General features: G+C 38.8%; 1 protein-coding gene across 1 annotated transcript in view; it reads left to right on the forward strand.

Annotated features, from left to right (window-relative positions):
* Positions 1-9,233: 9,233 nt before the first annotated feature.
* Positions 9,234-17,910, forward strand: part of LOC131693518 (insulin-like growth factor 2 mRNA-binding protein 1) — a 221,535-nt gene continuing 212,858 nt past the window's right edge. Inside the window, exon 1 of the mRNA XM_058981417.1 lies at positions 9,234-9,452. Within this exon, the coding sequence (XP_058837400.1) occupies positions 9,428-9,452 (25 nt within the window). The 5' untranslated portion in view covers positions 9,234-9,427. The remainder of the gene's footprint in view (positions 9,453-17,910) is intronic.

The following is a 17,910-nucleotide window of genomic DNA, read 5'->3' on the forward strand; positions in this document are numbered from 1 at the left end:
AATTAAAGTTTTTAGTGGGGAAGCACTATTGTATGTAACAGAAGTTGTTTATTTGTTATTTATCGCGCTGGAGGGAATATTTACCATTAATCTTTCCAATGATGTTCCAGTACATATTGGAAGAGAATAATTTCGACTAGCATATTATGCAAAGAGTTAAGCAGCAAACGCAAATGCGACCGATATATTAGCGGAAGAGAAAGCAAAGAAAGAGCGGCTCTCGTTTGCACATAGGACCTTTTCAATAAGTTTGCTTGAAATATCTGTTAAGAAGAATGTCATAATATTCGCAATAAGATAATCGAGCGTTTTGTAACGTTCCGTTTGCGAATTTATCAACCATACAAAAAAGGAAAATAAGCCTAATAGTCGTTCAATGGCATTGAAGAGACTCGGCTAATCAATTAAAATATGCATTCATCGCGCTCTTGTTAACTTGTTGATTTTTGTGAGCAATATTTGAAATAAGAAAAGGTAAATAAAGGGCGAATACGAAATTATTGCGACACATTCAACAGGGCATAACTTTTTTACCATTGGGTAAAAATCAACCAAATTTTGCACACTTTCTCATTGATGTGTATTGTTTACATGCTGTCAAACTCGAAGTCGTGTTTTTCGGTTCAACGAAAATAGAGGTGAATCAACTGGAATTTCCTGACCTGTCACACCGGCAGTTGGGAAAAATGTTGAACATTCACCATTCAACCGTCTCCAGAGGGTTGAAGCGGTTCCAGGAGCGGTTGACGTTGGACCACGGCAAAGGAGCTGGAAGAAAACCGGGACCGGAGAACAAAAAGACGGAGGGAAAGGTGAAGCGGATGATTAAAGCAAGTCCCAACGTCTCAAGCCGTGATTTGGCTAAAAAGATCGGTATGTCGCAAAGCTACGTCCAGAATGCAAAGAAGAGAGCTGGACTACATACATACAACTGAGGAGTGAGCCTTTCGTGACAAAGGGCACAGTAAATGGTGAGATCTAAAAATCTGAGTGCCTCGAGAAGCGTCTTTTGCCGTTCTTGCAGCAGCACGACGAAGCTCCGCTAGTTTGGAGTGTTATGAGGCCAATTCTGTCCATTTTGTTCCAAAGGACATGAATCCGCCAAACTGTCCGGAGCTGCGCCCGGTGGAGCAGTACTGGGCAATGATGAAGCGGGAACTTCGGAAGAGCAAGAAGACAGTCAAAGACGAAAAGGACATGTTAAGAAAATAGAAAAAAACTGAGAAAGTGGTACCGGATGACACTGTAAAGACTTTGATGGAGGGCATCAAGCGAAAATGCGTTCAATTTTACACTCAAGGCTCCATCGATTAACTTTTCTTTTGATTTTTGAAGTAAATATATGTATAAAACTACCTTAAAATTTTGGTTTGCTTTTGAACATTATAGGAAAATTGGCATGACATTTTCGGTGCCGCGATAATTTCGTGTTCGCCCTTTATTATTGGAATATTTTTCCTGCCAATAACGGTCGTCAAATGGTGAGAGATCGTCAAATGGTGAGATAACATAGTCTTCACTAAAGGGATTAGAATGGCAAGGAGACGCCTTGCTCCGTTTGGAGTTTCAATTCAGCTGTAGAAGCTTATAGCTGAGTTCGGATTCAGGGCGTAGCATGTCGGTTCTTTGTCTTTTTAATCTCTTTAGTTCTCACAAGTCTCCTATCGCATGCCTCCACGCGAGTCTAAGTCTATTGATGACATTTGGTCCTTAGACTGGCGTCGACTGGGTGCTATCAGCCTTCTGCCGATAGTAGCAGAATGAGAGGGTGCGAACAGATCTAATCAAGTAAACACTACCGTAAAAATGAATATCTGATCGGAAATCAGCCATAACAAGACTTTAATCTGACTAGTTACGATGATCGCGGGTCAATACGTACTGAAAATTCGCCGCGTCTGTTTTTATGAATCTAATTTCAATTTCCGTTATTGCTAACCAGCCCGTGTATCAGGTTAACAATTCTTAGTATTTCTCTTCAATGGTCGATATTATCACTCGTAGACGTGTATTTTACAAATCATCCGATACGTAAAATAGGAAATACATACCTTGATTTATAACATCTCGCGCTATCATAACTCTTTGTCTGTATAACGTATTATCACTCGGTAGTTTTCAACCGAATAAATATACCGCAGAGAAGAAGTAGCGAATTCTGTCTAAATACTGTTACAATAGATAGTGATCCAGCCCAGTACGCAGATAAGATTTGCTTTTCTAGGCAATACTCCCACGGTAGGCTGTGTGGAGTTCAAATTTGGTTTTTGCTTTTGTTTGGGAAACATAGGATACTCTCGGTAGCCGGCTGCCCAGAGTTTATAAAGAACAAATAAAATATTCTTTACAGGTCGCATCGCTTGCTTGGAGCGAATCCTAGACCTTATACCCTTCCAAACTACCAACTCCGCGACACCTATGGAAGAGTCTGATAAGTCGTCTACCTTCCGTTAAGTAGGTGAGGCATCAACACTTCCCGTCTACCTTATCCTTTATCCTTCCACGTGAACGATGAAGATGGGGGCGGCCGGCAATGATGGCTATCATGCTGTTGAGGTTTTAGTATGGGTCGGATTGGTATGAATTCCTACTTACCACTTCCTAAGCAACTCTTATGAGATAATCAGCAGTCAAACATGATGAAGTCAGTGTGCAATCCGCCAAAATCATCGTCACAACGCAACGCAACGCATTATTCATAAAACCAATTATAGACTCATGATTTCTTCATAGATTAGGAACATTACAGATATACCTCGATAGTACGTACACTAGACTGCCCAGAAAAATAATGAATTTTTGAAAACTCAATTGGCCCACCCCTGATTCGATTCCTAGACCCACTAGGAGCTCTTGCACAAAATTTGAAGCAAATCGGACAAGTCTAGCTACCGGACCAACGTGCCTGAAGTTTGTATGAATTTTTTCGACAATTTACATGGAGAAAACCCACTAACTCGCATTTTTGCCGCTTGGTGACAATGTATGCATCGTATTATCACTGTAAGTGAAAATAAGGTAGATAATTTAATTGTTTACAACTTTGTCGAAGACTGCTAGTCAATCCGGCTTTGTTAAAAGAAGTTATTAAAATTTTAACGAAGTGATGTCTGAGTCAGTTTTCCATGGGGCCTAGCAGTGCATGGTTGTGTATCAGTACTCGATTCCTACAAACTATACATTTTTGTGAAATAACCGTTAGATTTAGCTCAATAGGATGTTCAGAAGAGTTCTACCACATAATACGAGTTATGTTTTGGTTGGAAAATTTTAGTTCCAACTGTGACCGCATAGAGGGCGCCAACTCTAACTTTTCATAGAAGAGAGATAGAATATCAAGATGTTCAGGAGAATTATTGCAAAATGCCTGTTCTACAACTTTGTGGAAGACACCTAATTTCTATCTCTCTCCGTTGAAAAGTTGGTGTTGGCGCCCTCTATGCGGTACAATGTGGTACTAAAATGTTCTAACCAAAACATGACTCCTATTATTTACTACAATTCTTCTGAACATACTATTGAGCTAAATCTAACGGTTCTTTCACAAAAATGATTAGTTCGTGCGCATTGAGTACTGATGCACAACCATGCACTGCTAGGCCCTATGCAAAACTGACTCAGACATCACTTCGCTAAAAGTTTAATAACTTCTTTTAACAAAACCGGATATACTAGCAGTCTTCGACAAAGTTGTAGACAATTAAATTATCTTTCTTATTTTCACTTACAGTGATAATACGATGCGAACAGTGCTACCTAGCGGCGAAAATGTGAGCTAGTGGCTTTTCTCCATGTAAATTGTTGAAAAATCTCATACAAACTTCAGGCACGTTGGTCCGGTAGCTAGACTTGTCCGATTTGCTTCAAAGTTGGAACAAGTACTCCTGGTGGGACTAGAAATCGACTCAGGGGTGGGCCGATAGGGGTCATTTTTTTCCTGTCACTCTAACGTACACCTTCGCTTAGTTTAGCGTACGTACTTTTGAAACGTATGGACTATCGAATCACAAAAATAAAATTCAAAATATTACTTTTTATGTTTAATATTGAAGGACACTTTACAAAAATAATATTAATCACTAAATTCATCACCCCATTAGTGATAAACTGTCTTATCACTAAGTACTTAATTTTTAATGTTATGGTTTCCATCAACCAGGATGGTTGAAAATGGAGTGTAAAAAGATTTCTTTGGTCTCGTAAGATCATTTGAAATTATTAGCATTGTCTTGAGCATATCGCCAAATTTATTAGGAATTTTGTAGGATTTTATTGATGTTCGTAGGGATTCTTTGAAGTTCCTGAATTATCCTGAATCTCTGAAATTCGTAAGATTTGTTTGAAATTCACTGAAGATTTTCTTAAATTTTTGATTTGCCTGAAGCAGAAGGAAATGTTTTTTTGTATATTTTATTCGTGTAATAATAACAGTACAATTTATCAAACTGTGGGAATGAACCGAAATTTGGTGGGTTATAAAAGCAGAAGTTCCCGGCACGATAACAATTCTTCTCGGATAAATGCAGAATTTCAATTTAGTTTTTATTCTTTTCACTTTTTGGTCATTAATGAACTTCAAAAACCCCAAAAACGGATATTTATATATATTTGTAAATGTATGATTTTAAATTAAAATAATGTTGGCATGTGAGCTAAAGGGCATAAGAATCGCGGGTTTTGACGACACAAGATAGGTCTTACTGAGCCAGGAAAAATTTCTTGAACCACACTAATATGGTGGATACAATTTTTTAATCACGCTCACAAGGTCCCCAAACGAGGTATTGAGAAAATACTCATTTAGGTGCGTTTTTCAGCTCTATAAGTACCACCAGCAGGGCAGCCCTAAGTTTGCGCCGCTAAAACAACGAAAATGATCCATAAAAAATTGAAAAACGATCCATAAAAAAGTTGTTTATGTTCCATAAAACAAAACTGAAAATCCATAAAACAGTGTGAATGATCTATAAAAAAGGGTGATTTGATCCATAGATTATGTAATATTGAACCATAAAATGGTCGCAAAAGAGCACTAAAATAGTAATAAAAGAGCAATTAAAATGAACCAATGCCCCATAAAAATATTGGAAATGTTCCATAAAATGATACATTTTGCGCCATAAGTTAACCGACATTGATCCATAGAATATTAACAATGTACATTAAAACACGTCGATATGTTCCATAATATCGACAAAAGTGTTCCACGGTATTACAAAATGGAGCAATAAAATGTCAGAAAAAGTTCCATAAATTTGATGAAAATGTTTGCTAAATAATTTTTCTTGGTCCATAGAAGATGTACTCATACCAGCCTGTATCAGTGGTCTAAAAACTCTCAGCGCTCTAATATCATAAATACCCTGACGTTTAAAGAGTTGCCATAATGATTTCAGGTTAGCTAAGGTCAGTTAGCTGACTAGTGGGATACGGAAGCTGAAGTTTAACTATAATGTATGCATTGTTTGTTGTAGTTTGACATTACAACCAAATGCAATAAACTTTATTATTAGTTCGAATAGCAAAAATTTCGCATGAATTCATTAAATTTATTTTTTTTAGTGCATAAGCACATATTAATGGGTCGTTTTACATTTTCTTTTCTTATGGATCCTTTTGTAAATATTCATGAACCATAATTTAACGTTCGATATATAAATCATTTCTAATGTTCATTTTTGCATCTTCTATGGACCAAGAAAAATTATTTAGCAAACATTTTCATCAAATTTATGGAACTTTTTCTGACATTTTATTGCTCCATTTTGTAATACCGTGGAACATTTTTGTCGATATTATGGAACATATCGACGTGTTTTAATGTACAATGTTAATATTCTATGGATCAATGTCAGTTAATTTATGGCCCAAAATGTATCTTTTATGGAACATTTCCAACATTTTTATGGGGCATTGGTTCATTTTAATTGCTCTTTTATTACTATTTTAGTGCACTTTATGGTTCAATTTTACATAATCTATGGATCAAATCACCTTTTTTTATGGATCATTCACACTGTTTTATGGATATTCAGTTTTGTTTTATGGAACATGAACAACTTTTTTATGGATCGTTTTACAATTCTTTATGGATTATTTTAAATATTTTATATGCAAAAGTACATTTTCCCCTACCAGCAGCCTCCATCGAAGTCGCTAGTCTTGCGAATCTCGCTCATTCCATTCTAAGCATTGTATCTCCTAGAATGTGTGGGACTCAGCACTCACATTTTATGTACATAATGTTTGAAGATCGTTCATCAAAAATCGTTTTATCACCGCTCTAGATATTAACCATCAAAATTGCTTTAAATCTTCTTTGATGTTCGAAAAATGTCCCGAATTTTTGCAATTTTCCTTAAAGTTAGTAAGATTTGGGACAAGCTTGAAGAGTGTTTCGTGAAATACACTTGGCATTTTTTTTTAAGTTTGATAGAATTTTATAAAATTTGCAAACGCCCCCTGATGTTTGAAAGATTTTTCATAAATTTTTAAAATATTCTTGAATTCTTGAATTCTTGAATCTTCGCGAACTTTCCAGAGCTTCTTAAGATTATACTTAATATCGTAGGATTTTCTTGAAGCAGCTTGACTGAATCACCGATAGCCGTTAACAAAATCTACTAAAACTGTAATAATATTTCTAAATGTTAAGTTTGCAGAATTTTCCGAGGTTGGTCAAATATATGTGAAAATCGTTTTCTATAGAAATTGCTAGTATAGAAAGTCTTTGAAGTTTGAAGTATTTCTTAAATTCCATACGACCTTCGGAGATCATGCTTAAAGTTTATTGAGATACTCTGAAATTTGACAAAACCAAACTATAACTAATGAGTGTCGTACAATTATATCAAGTATTAAAGATCTCCTTGTAAGTCAGCAATGTCTCTGAGTAACACACAACTACTCTTAAGTATGCAGAAACCCATAGAATTTCCATGAAATTTGTCCTACTTCGTTGATGTTTGCAAAATCAAATTAAAAAAATTTCGATGGCAGGCGTACGTACTATCGAGGAAAAATGTACGTACTATCGAGGGTATGTACTAACGAGGGTACGTACTATCGAGGTATACCTGTAGTTCATAAAATCAAAATATTCTACCTATTTTTTCGTCAACTATTTCACGAAATTCGGAGTTTTATTCGTGAATCCGTTCAATTCTCGTGAAATGATTCACAAAGTCATCAAATATTACTAATGTATTCGTGAACTGGTTCATGATTTCTCATATATTAGTTACGATCCAATATCCGTGCTCGCATCCGTTTTTCTCTTATATATCTAAAGAAGGTTTTTGAAGTTGTGCAGTTCCTGAACTGAGCCCTTCGAATATCAATTTTAAAAGTATCCAAAACAAATTATGAAATTGAAAAATTTGTCCTCCAAAATCAGGAAGCTTTAGATAAAAATAAAACAATCAACAACCAATCGAAATCTAACAATAGAAATTTCGAAGAATCTGGTTGATTAATAAAAAAAAATTATGCTGGCTATTCTTATAGCTTAGAGAGTTTTCCCCTTATTTTTTTAAAGATGTGGACATGATTTTGTTTATTCAATCTATTAATTTGACAACGTATGATACGTTAGGCTGAAGGTATCGTCTTGTACGACCTACGATATTTAAAGTAAATGAGTTCAAACGTTTTCAATAATTAAAGTTTTAACATTTTCAATAATTTTCAAAAAAAATCGACCATATGAAGTCCAGCAGCTTATTTGTGCGACCAAACAAAACCTCACAACCCTTCTGCACTGCTACCGAAAAAAGCGATCCAACCCCGATCAAGGGCAGAGCGCTTTCAACCCGATTGCGCATTAGCGACCGACCGACCGTCAGACCGTTTTCAGCGACCGGCATTAGAAATGAATGTCATTGTCAAGTTTAACGAGCCGGCCGGCATAGACCGCTGAAACCTCATTTCTCCCTTTCGCGGCCGGATGTGCGCTGCCCGGCAAAGCAAAAGGTACCCTATTCCCCTTTTGCGCTATGCCGTGGAGTTAGCCGGTGCGTGTCGCGTATTCGCCGCCGCCATCTTGTTGCTTCGCGTGCAGAAATTTAGCTGGCCGCGCGCGGAAGCATCGTCCACCGTTTCGCCGATGTGTGTTGGCATACATATTATAGTAGGATGATGATGATGACTACCTACATATTTTCGGGTTTCACTTACCACCCGCTCTGCTGCCCAGCAGCAGCGGTCGTTCGGTGCACAGAGGGTATGAATGGGTGTGCGTGTATCACCCAATTATTTGGCTTCGCGCGAAGGGGACGGACGATCTTTGGATGTGGAGCTGATGATGGCTGATTGCACGACTACTTAGATTAGCGTGGTACATACGCTGTGGGCAAAGGCGCGACACGCGCGCCGGTTACCCCCTTTCCAAACCCATTCATAGATGCGTGTTGGTTGATTTTTTTGGGGTGGTATGCAACCACACCGTCGCCACCCGCTTAGGTTGGATTGGTGCGTCGATATATAGTGGGAAGCGAATATTAGTAGCTGCTTTATGATTCTATAGGATCGACAATGAGTAGTTATATTTCGAAAAAGAGAGAGAAAGTCCAAGATTGTATTTTTTCTCCGGACTACACACTAGTACGGCTCAATACCGCCCACCGATTGAACCGGTTGGAAAATTTCCAGAAGTGTGGTGATTTTAAATTCTCTGTCGTGTACCAGTTCGGTTTCAATTCAAATCGAATTACGGAAGAGGAAAAGTGTGCCCTGGTGAGAAACATTCGCAGGCTGCTGCCGTTCTGCTTGTGGCCCTTCGGGTGCAAAGGATTATCCCTGCAGGTGCGACGAAGGTGTGCTACCTCGACGAATCACATGCAGTTCTTGCTACATCGAGTACCAACCAAACACATGCACAGAACACATATGCAACCGAGGTGGGTTCCCCCCGGTTTCCTGGGTTAGGATACAACCTTTGCCGAAACAAAAAATGATTGTGTGGAAGATTGTGGCTAGTTTGTGCAGAGTCGCTCTGGCCCGGGTATCAATGTGTTGGAGTGGAACCTTCTGTTTGTGATTTTTTTTCGTTATATTTTTTCATCAGCAATACCAACGTGGGGCTGCAGTAGAAGAGCTCTGTTGGCTACCAGCGCTGATGTTCATTTGGGTATCCCGAGGGGTTCGGTGAGGAAAGACCCGATTGGGGATACAGGAGCGGTTCGAAGGAACCGGTACCAAATACACTCTCACATTTACACCATCGGGCCATTTTAAGTTATTCGCGAAATCAAACCGGGTACTCGTGTTTTCCATACTGAGTTCAATAGTTTGATTATTTTTTGGGTTAAAATAGCCAAACCTTTTGATCGATTCCTTCGCTTTGGAACGTCCGTGATCGTCGTTATCAAAAACAATCGGTTGTTTCGGTGCATCGCTGCAAATCATTTCCGTAGTTCCTATTCCTAGAATGAATTCCTATAGTGCTGCAACAGGTACGTGGTCGACTACATTTCTGTGCCTACTTGGTTGACGTTCTCTGTGAGCTTTACCTGCGAAGACAACCGCACTTTTCCTTCCGTGCAGAATAGTTACGCAAAGTGGTGGGTCTGTAGACAAAATAAATACCCGCCCGCACAAAAATTAACTGAATTGAGTAAGTGATCATGACCGTTTTGTTACACATTTTAGTGGAAGGTTTTCCACGAAAAAAGAGCAATCCCTCATGTCATCCCTCGTCATCGTCATCGATCATCACTACACTTCTTACCTCCCCCTGCTGCCCCTATTGCCTAGCATAGCATAGTATATGATTACTACACGCATCATCACAACGCAGGCGGCCAACCAACCCTGAAGTGTGCGAGAAATCTGTGATAATAATGCATCGATTCGGGTGCGTGACCGCGATTACGGCAGAACCGACGACGACGGCGATGACGGTCTGACGATGAGTAAGTCACTCGTACTCGTCTCACTCGACATCCCATCCTCCTGTAATTGAGCCGGCTTTCTAAAATTCTGTGAGCTGAGCTGCTCCACTTGCCTCCGCCGTCTGTGACATTGCTTTGCATGCATTGATGAGTACGGCGACAGCGACGATAATCACGCGCTTGGTAATATGGCCGACCGTCACCAACACCACCCGAGGTAGCAGTAGCAGCAGTAGGCTAAGCTTCATTACAGAGGGGGACGTCGTATCTATTTACTTCGGTGCGATGGTAGTGGTGCTATTTTGCGTACTTGTAGTGCGAATGAACACGATTTGATTGGTATGGGTAGTGAGATGACGGTGAGCTGCCAACACAGTGTAGCGGTGAGCTCGGGCTGGAGTAGGATTTTGGTAGGCTTTCCTCAGGGAAGTGAGCTGTCGCGAGCAGTGAACATTGGAAGGGTGACGGATTCATTCGATTAGAGCGCTACAAATTTGTGAGATGGCGATGAATTTATGCAGTTAGTTTGTGTTTGTGTTCGAACGAGTGTAGGCTGTAATGAATTGGGCAGCTTGTGAAGGTGTTAACGTTCGATATTTGTAAACAACTGACCCAAAATGTTCTGAATTTAGGCGGAATGTCTGCCGTGTCATTGCGGGTATACCCGAAGAGACTGAAGTTAAAGTGCATTACCCAAACTGAGTAGTGTTTGCAGTGAACTTCGATCTATTTAAATTAAACGATTTTTCGAAGACGTTTTAAATATGTTTGGTACCATAAGAAGGGGCAAAGGGTTATTTATTACACGGAGAGATTCATCACAATTTTAACTTTTAAATTCTTATTACTTTTTTATTATTTTTTTTTTCAATTTTTTTCAATTTTAACTAATTGCAATTTTACAAACTTAATTTGTGGGAAAAAACTAATTGGTCACTGTTGGTTTTGCTCTCCGTGATAATATCAAAATAATGAAATTATTATTTTTGGATCAATACATGCAATGCTGTCAGTCTCAACCGAGACACAATCGTTTCAGCTAATTCATATTCACCACATCGAATTGTTGATTGGAACAAGTTATTTTAAAAAATAACATGTTAAATGCTCCACGTAGCACGAAAATTCAGCTCGTAATCGAAAATCTTAATTTATTTCTTGTTCGTTAGTAACAATTTAACAAATCAATCGCAACATGGATTTGTTGTTTGAATGCCCCTAAATACCACCAAAATGTTGGTTGAGGTCACTTTTTCAACGATTAATTTGGTGAAATTATAGATGCTGTCATTTTTAGCGTAACCGCATTCCATGTTTTCTCAACCAGTGATGCCAAAATTTCATTTTCAACTGGATTCTGACAGGTATTTTGGATAGTTATTTGAAAAAGTATCAGTTTTCTTCATACTAACTGGTTTTTAACCAAAGTAATATTTTAACAAACAATTGGCACATGTTCTACTGGTTTAACAAATTTGTTTAATTTTGAATACGTTCCATCAAACTTTTTTGGATACAAAAGTCTTCAAGTCTAATGCGTTTATAATATTTTTTTTAAATTTATTATTGCTATAGTCAAACAACAGCCATAAAATAACATTTAACATTTTTGCTTTATGAATATTCTACTGAAACCTACGGTGATTTAGAATTTTTTTTAGATTAAGAAATTGATTTACATCCAGCAAATATTTTTCTAAGCATTCGCATAGATTTTGTAAATAAAACAAAGCTGCAAGATTGATATGTTTCACAGATAGCAATTGCTACTTGTTGAAAGTTGTGATAGATTGTCGAAATTTGGAAAATAATTTTTGAGGAAACCATAATACACGATTTTATCAGCATCCGATTTTATCAGCCCCCGATTTTATCAGCTTTTTGATCCGATTTTGTAAGCCTTATATGAAAATTGATAGTTGGTAGTTTGATGGGCTCTAGCAGACGAACCAAGTTGATTTCGAGTAAATCCTTTCTTGAGCATATTTTTTTATCTTAGAGATCTGATATTTGCAAAAATAAAAATTTAAATTTTTTTTTTAAATTTTGCGCTGTCAGACCCCCTTAAGGGAAATTTAAACTAGATAAACAGAAAGGTTATGAGGCTATATCTAGAGACAAAAGAAAAATGTTCTAAGCTTCAATTTATTAAAAAGATAAAAATATATGACCCGATTTTGTCAATGTCCCCGTTTTATCAGCCTAAAAATCACCAAGGGGCTGACACAAACTGGTCTTTACTGTATAACCTAACCTTTCAGTAGTATACCGGGGACTATACTAGCCCAATTGCCGTTTAGCTGTCCGGTAATCCTGGCACCATGCTGATTAGCCCGTTGACGATAGGCTCTAATCTGCTTCATTCTATAAATATTAGCTTCCATAAGTTAGCGGTTTACTAACTTTCTTTTCACATTTTAACCGTTTACCCTGTCTCCTCATCATCGTGTTCTTTGCTCTCGATTCACCCAGAAACATTTCCGGGGCTGTTGGTTGGGGAAACAGTATGCTGCCTTACCAGAACTGGGATACTCAGCCTCATGATTGGGTTGCCGTCTAGCATATAACTCATTTCTCCTTCAAGCGCACGTTTTTTATTAAACACTGTTTTGAGTCGCTAACATGAAGAACAGACGCTCTTCAGGTATATTGTTTTCTGTCACTGTTACTAATGCAAGAGTCATACTAATGACTCTCTGCGAAATTGTCACACCAAGCCTTATTGCTACTATGCTTCATTTGCTTGTATTTAGTGCAATGCATGACGCGCGGTACAAATGGCCGAACAGGTAGGCGATCCTTGTCGAAGAAGACGTAATTAAATGCAAAGCATTCCTTTCCAACGGTACCCGATACAAGTTTTAAGCGACACACAATTTAGTTCCATCCACTACGATTGCCATTCATAATCTTCGCTCACTGGAGCAAGCCAACTCTATGCTTCACTAGATCTACGTATGGACAACTCGAATCGGTGACCACACCGTCGATCTCAACTTTGCGAGTAGGCATGTAAACGCGGTAGTCCTTCAGGAAAAGTTTGTCGCCAGTAATGTCATTTGCTTGCTTTAGACAGAATGTGAAAATTCTGAGCTTATCGCGGCGAATTTCCAAATATCTGTCACGATTGGATATTTCTACGTCAGTTTTTTGAATTTATAATAATTAGTGAATTATTCTCGACCTGATAGAAGATCAGGTCCAACCGAGCTCAATCTGTATGATTTTAAACGGGATGTCGGAGTCTTTAATAGCGAATCTTGTTCGACATCCATTTTACCATCAGCTGGGTCTTGAAAGGAGAGTTCATTCATACACGAGCCAGAACCCGACGTGAAATGAACACTTCAAGAATACGAAAAAAAGACGGGAGATGCAATAAATAGAAAGACAAGTCAGAAGTGGTGCAAACATGTTGTCATTTATCTTATTTTCTTGTCAACTGGCATGAAGAATTTGTAAAAACCTTGATCAGCAACAGATCATTAAAGCTCCTTCGTTTCATTCGCATGCGCAAAAACATGGGTGAAAGAGTACAGGGTCCGGCACTCGACAGTTCGGAGTATTATTTATCAGCTCACAAAAGCAATGGAGGTGATCATCAAAAGACTGCAACGTCACGTGAGATGGTATGAAAAATGAAGCAGCGACTTGAACGAAATCCACGACGAAATGTCTATCAAATTGCAGGTTGCTTTGAAATCGTGAGCAGACAAAAATTTCGGTCACAGACAATGGACGTTTTCACAAGACTCGGCACCATCTCACCAAGCGCAAGTGAACCAAGAATGGCTGAAAACCAAGGTTCTGAGCTCCATTACGACAACACAATAGCTCTTGTATTCATCAGACGCGAATCCAATGATTTATTCAAAGTAAAAAAATCAGCAGCCTCGAGGTGCTGAAGAAAGCGATTGTCCAGGAGTGAGCGAAAACACCGGCAAGTCACAAGCTTGCAACCCGAAAACAGGCAAATCACTCTAATGTTGAAACCTCTACAATCGAAACAAAAAGGGTGCCATTTCGATATACACACTAAATTATTTTTCGAGGGTCTATTTCAAAAAGAAAGCTACAATAAACAAGAAAGGGGAGTAAAACGGCCACGCTACGGCCCTGTGCCAAGGTACCCTGTCTCATCCATCCTAAATCCAGCCCAATAAAGGAGTGATGTGATCCGTTCTCAGCAATGGTAGGATGAAGGGCTTTCCATTTGAAACAGCCTACTAAGTTTGATAGGCATTTAGCGCCACATCAGTATATGGTGTCGTCTCATATCTAATGTTGTCCGATTGGAGTACGCAGGCCCACAGGTCCACCACAAGGATAATATTTCTTCGCATAAAATAGTCTAGCGATTGTATTCACTGGGTTTCTGTCAAACGAATCTGTGACACAGGAAGTATGAATGTATTACGTTTGCGCTTAATTAACGAGTAGTATTAGTAGGTTTAGAAAGTTATGCGGATATTCGCTGCTTATATCAATTGACTTATGGTCTAAAAAACGAAATCCGTATATTTAATTGACCCGGTCTCCCCTACCTTGCCAGCGGATCAACCATACAATTAATTATTTGAATTGTGGAATTTTCGTTTCGATTTCGTCTCATCAGTATCCGATCCTAATAGTGACAGGCCTAAGCCAGCCTCACTAGTAGAACCATTTTGCCGTTTGGACTCACTGACCCTTGGCCCTTCTTTATTATCCCTAGAACGTTGCACTTGCGTTTTCCACCCTAGAACGTTGCACTGGGGTACAAATGTACCCCACGCGTTTGATCACAATTTTTGCAGGTAAAAATGCAAACAAACAAAATGTATGATACATCATTTTCTTCGTTTTTTTAATTGCAAAAACAGCTGTGTAAGTGAGAGTACAGATTTTTTTGAATCAATGATGCATAAATTGGTTTAAACAAAAAAAACTGAAAAAATCGCGGTCTTGACTTTATTCACAAAAATTACTATAACTATGCGAATTTTCAACCGATTTGAAAAAAAAATCAAATGATTCTAAAATTTGAAAGAATAGTCTAGAGACGGTTTAAAGTGGAATTTCGATATTTTGAAAAAGTGCAATTGTTTGGGAGAGAGTTTAAGAATAGGGTTATGGAAAATACCACGAAATGGGGTGGAAATTTAAATGAAAAAAATATTTCTGACCAGTAATACATTGGTAACACGTAACGTTACTGTTACAGCAGTTACTGTGCGCAAATTATACCTGCGAGCCATTGTTTTGAAAAACTGTGAAAAATAAACCATAAAAATCAGCAAAAATTAGAACATTTTTTTCTACTTTAAAATTAAATTATACTAATTGAATAAATGATTAAAAACGAATTCTAAATTGATGAAATTGAATAAATGATTAAAACGAACTCTAAATGATTAAAAATGAACTCTAAATTGAGTTATGATTAGGGTCCCAGGTCGGTAAATGCCGCGTTCTCGTCTTCATACGGCTCCAAAGAAGGTGTGGGGTACATTTGTACCCCAGTGCAACGTTCTAGGGTTAAAACAAATGTCAATGTAAATTTCGAGCCGATTTTTTATTTCGACTATCAAACACGACTAACGCTGTGTGACTCATACTTATTGTTTCGAATTATTTTGATGTCTCCCTTTGAAAACGATTTTTTTTCCTACTGGAGCTGTTAAGCTAGGCTCTCGGAAGGGTTTCTCGTCAAAATCACTCACTACAATTACAGACAAGACGGGAAATGTCACCCACTATAGTACTGCTTAAGGCTAATTACAGCGGGCCGTGATTCCGAATGTGATATTCATTGTACGGTTCAGATATGTGCAGGCGCAGGGACTTCGCGATCGCGCTTATCATCACGAAGGGCTCGAGCGTTTGTACGTTATCGTGTTCGATCGCGTGTGCGTTTGCACGTCGCGTGTGCTAACCAAGACGGCGAATGTTTTGAGGTTTGTTTAAAAAATGAGTGAAGCCAACATATGCTGGCTTCTAGACTCGGCTAGTTGCCAAAAAATGACAGCGAATGCGCTTTAAGCAGCGTCCATATTGCAACGAGCCAATGTTGTTAACTCGTGTTGAAACTTGTCGAATGTAAACAAACTTAATTTTGATGCGTTCAACTGGGTCTCAGGTGGTAAAAGCGTTCGAATTTTATGGGGAAAAGGGATGCCAAAAAAGCATGGTTTTTCATATATTGTTAGTAATTAATCATTTTCCATGCCAATTTCAAACGATATTGTACTGTTCATGTAAACAGACCTTAAGCATATGAAACATAGCTAGCGCTTCTGGCCTTTGGTGGTAGCATCAGGCAACACACGGTATTCGCGGGGCTGGTGCTAACGTGTATGTAACTTCGCGTGTATAAGTTCTATTGTATATAACCGTGTATCATTTGTGTTCGTTCATTCTAGGAATTATATACCTTCCTCAAATAAGGAACGAAAAAAATAAAAATCTCTCCCTTGAGAATTTTCTGCACAGGGGCGTGGAATAGTATGGATTTTTGAATGAATATTTTTTCTATTCGCAAGGAGTCGAGGGCGGGGTCTGCCCAAAACTTGACGACCTTCTCCAGGTTCTCTGCTGAACATTACTTTAGCTAGTTTCTCTTTTGGCATTCGCACTACATGTTCAGCACACTGTAGTCTGCCATATTTTATCGGCCTTCCAATCGCAGCATGTTTGTATACTTGGTACAGCTTGTGGTTCTGTGGTCATTTTCTAGTGTGAGTATTGAATGCCGAATTGTTCTCTCGAGCACTCGACAGTCTGCCCTCCTCAACTCACATGTATCATAGCCGTACAGAACAACCGGTAGTATGAGCGATAGAGCAAGTTTTGTGCGCATATGCGGCGTACTGGACTTTAGCTGATTACGCAAACCATAGAAAGTCCAGTTCGCAGCCGCAATACATCTTTTCACCTCGTGGTTACCATCATTGTTAGTATGTTCCAAGTGTTCCAAGAAATATGAATTCATGAAAAGCCTTATACGTATCTTATCGATTTCCACCTCGGAATCAATGTCGTTTGAACTGCCTTACTCTCAATCAGCTGCCATGTACATCATCTTGTTAGAGTTTATAGCTAGACCGAATCTTAAAAAAAGTCTTTTCCACTGCTCTGCGATCAACGCTAATGACGCCGATATCGTCCGTGAAGTTAAGAAATATGTGAAGTCTCATGATGATGGTTGTGCACGTCTTCGTACAGCACAGATATATGCTATGTGGACGATACATTTGAGACTGCATCCCCTCCTTCAACCCATCGGATGTCACAAACGAGTCGGAAACCTCTCCGTCTGTTTTGAAGTTTGATTTTGACATATCCTATGATACTGGATTAGATTAATTAGTTTTGTCAGAAATCCATGTTTCAGCATTATCTGTCAGAGTTGGTTTAGTTCCAATGAATCGCACACCACCTTGAAATCCGCAACAGATGGTGAGCCCGTATGTTCTATTTCCAATATTTTTCCAGAGTTTATTGCAGGGTAAATATCTGGTCTGTCGTTGGCCGTCCTTCTCGTAACCCACTTTGGTATTCGTTGACGAAGGATTCAGCCAACGAGCGTAGTCTTCTTAACAGAAAAGAGAGAGTAGCTTATAGCTGCAGGTACATTGAGGATCAATTTTATTACAATCAATACAGTGTTATTACCCTTTTCGTAGATAGTGTAGCCTTAGACGGAATGCCGGCCGAACTTCTAAATGTCGAGAGTGGTCGGCTGTATGAAACAATCCACTGCGTGATTGGGATGATCTGGGTTGAAGAAGGAATGCCTCATATGCCCTATGGGAAAACATCCAAGCAAAATCGAAGGCATTTCTTTCTCAACCCAGATCTTCCCTATCACGCAGTTGATTGCTTCGTACAGTCGATCACTCCCGACTTTTCAAAGTTCAGCCAGCATTCCGTCCTTCCGAACGGCCATACTGTTCTTTAGTGAGTGAACTTTTAACATGTTCATCATCCCCAATTCTCATTCTGTTTGTGCCTTCTCTACTTTTTTTTTCGTTAAATAGCA

The sequence above is a fragment of the Topomyia yanbarensis genome, chromosome 3 (genome assembly GCF_030247195.1).
Source record: "Topomyia yanbarensis strain Yona2022 chromosome 3, ASM3024719v1, whole genome shotgun sequence".
NCBI classification, from domain to species: domain Eukaryota; kingdom Metazoa; phylum Arthropoda; class Insecta; order Diptera; family Culicidae; genus Topomyia; species Topomyia yanbarensis.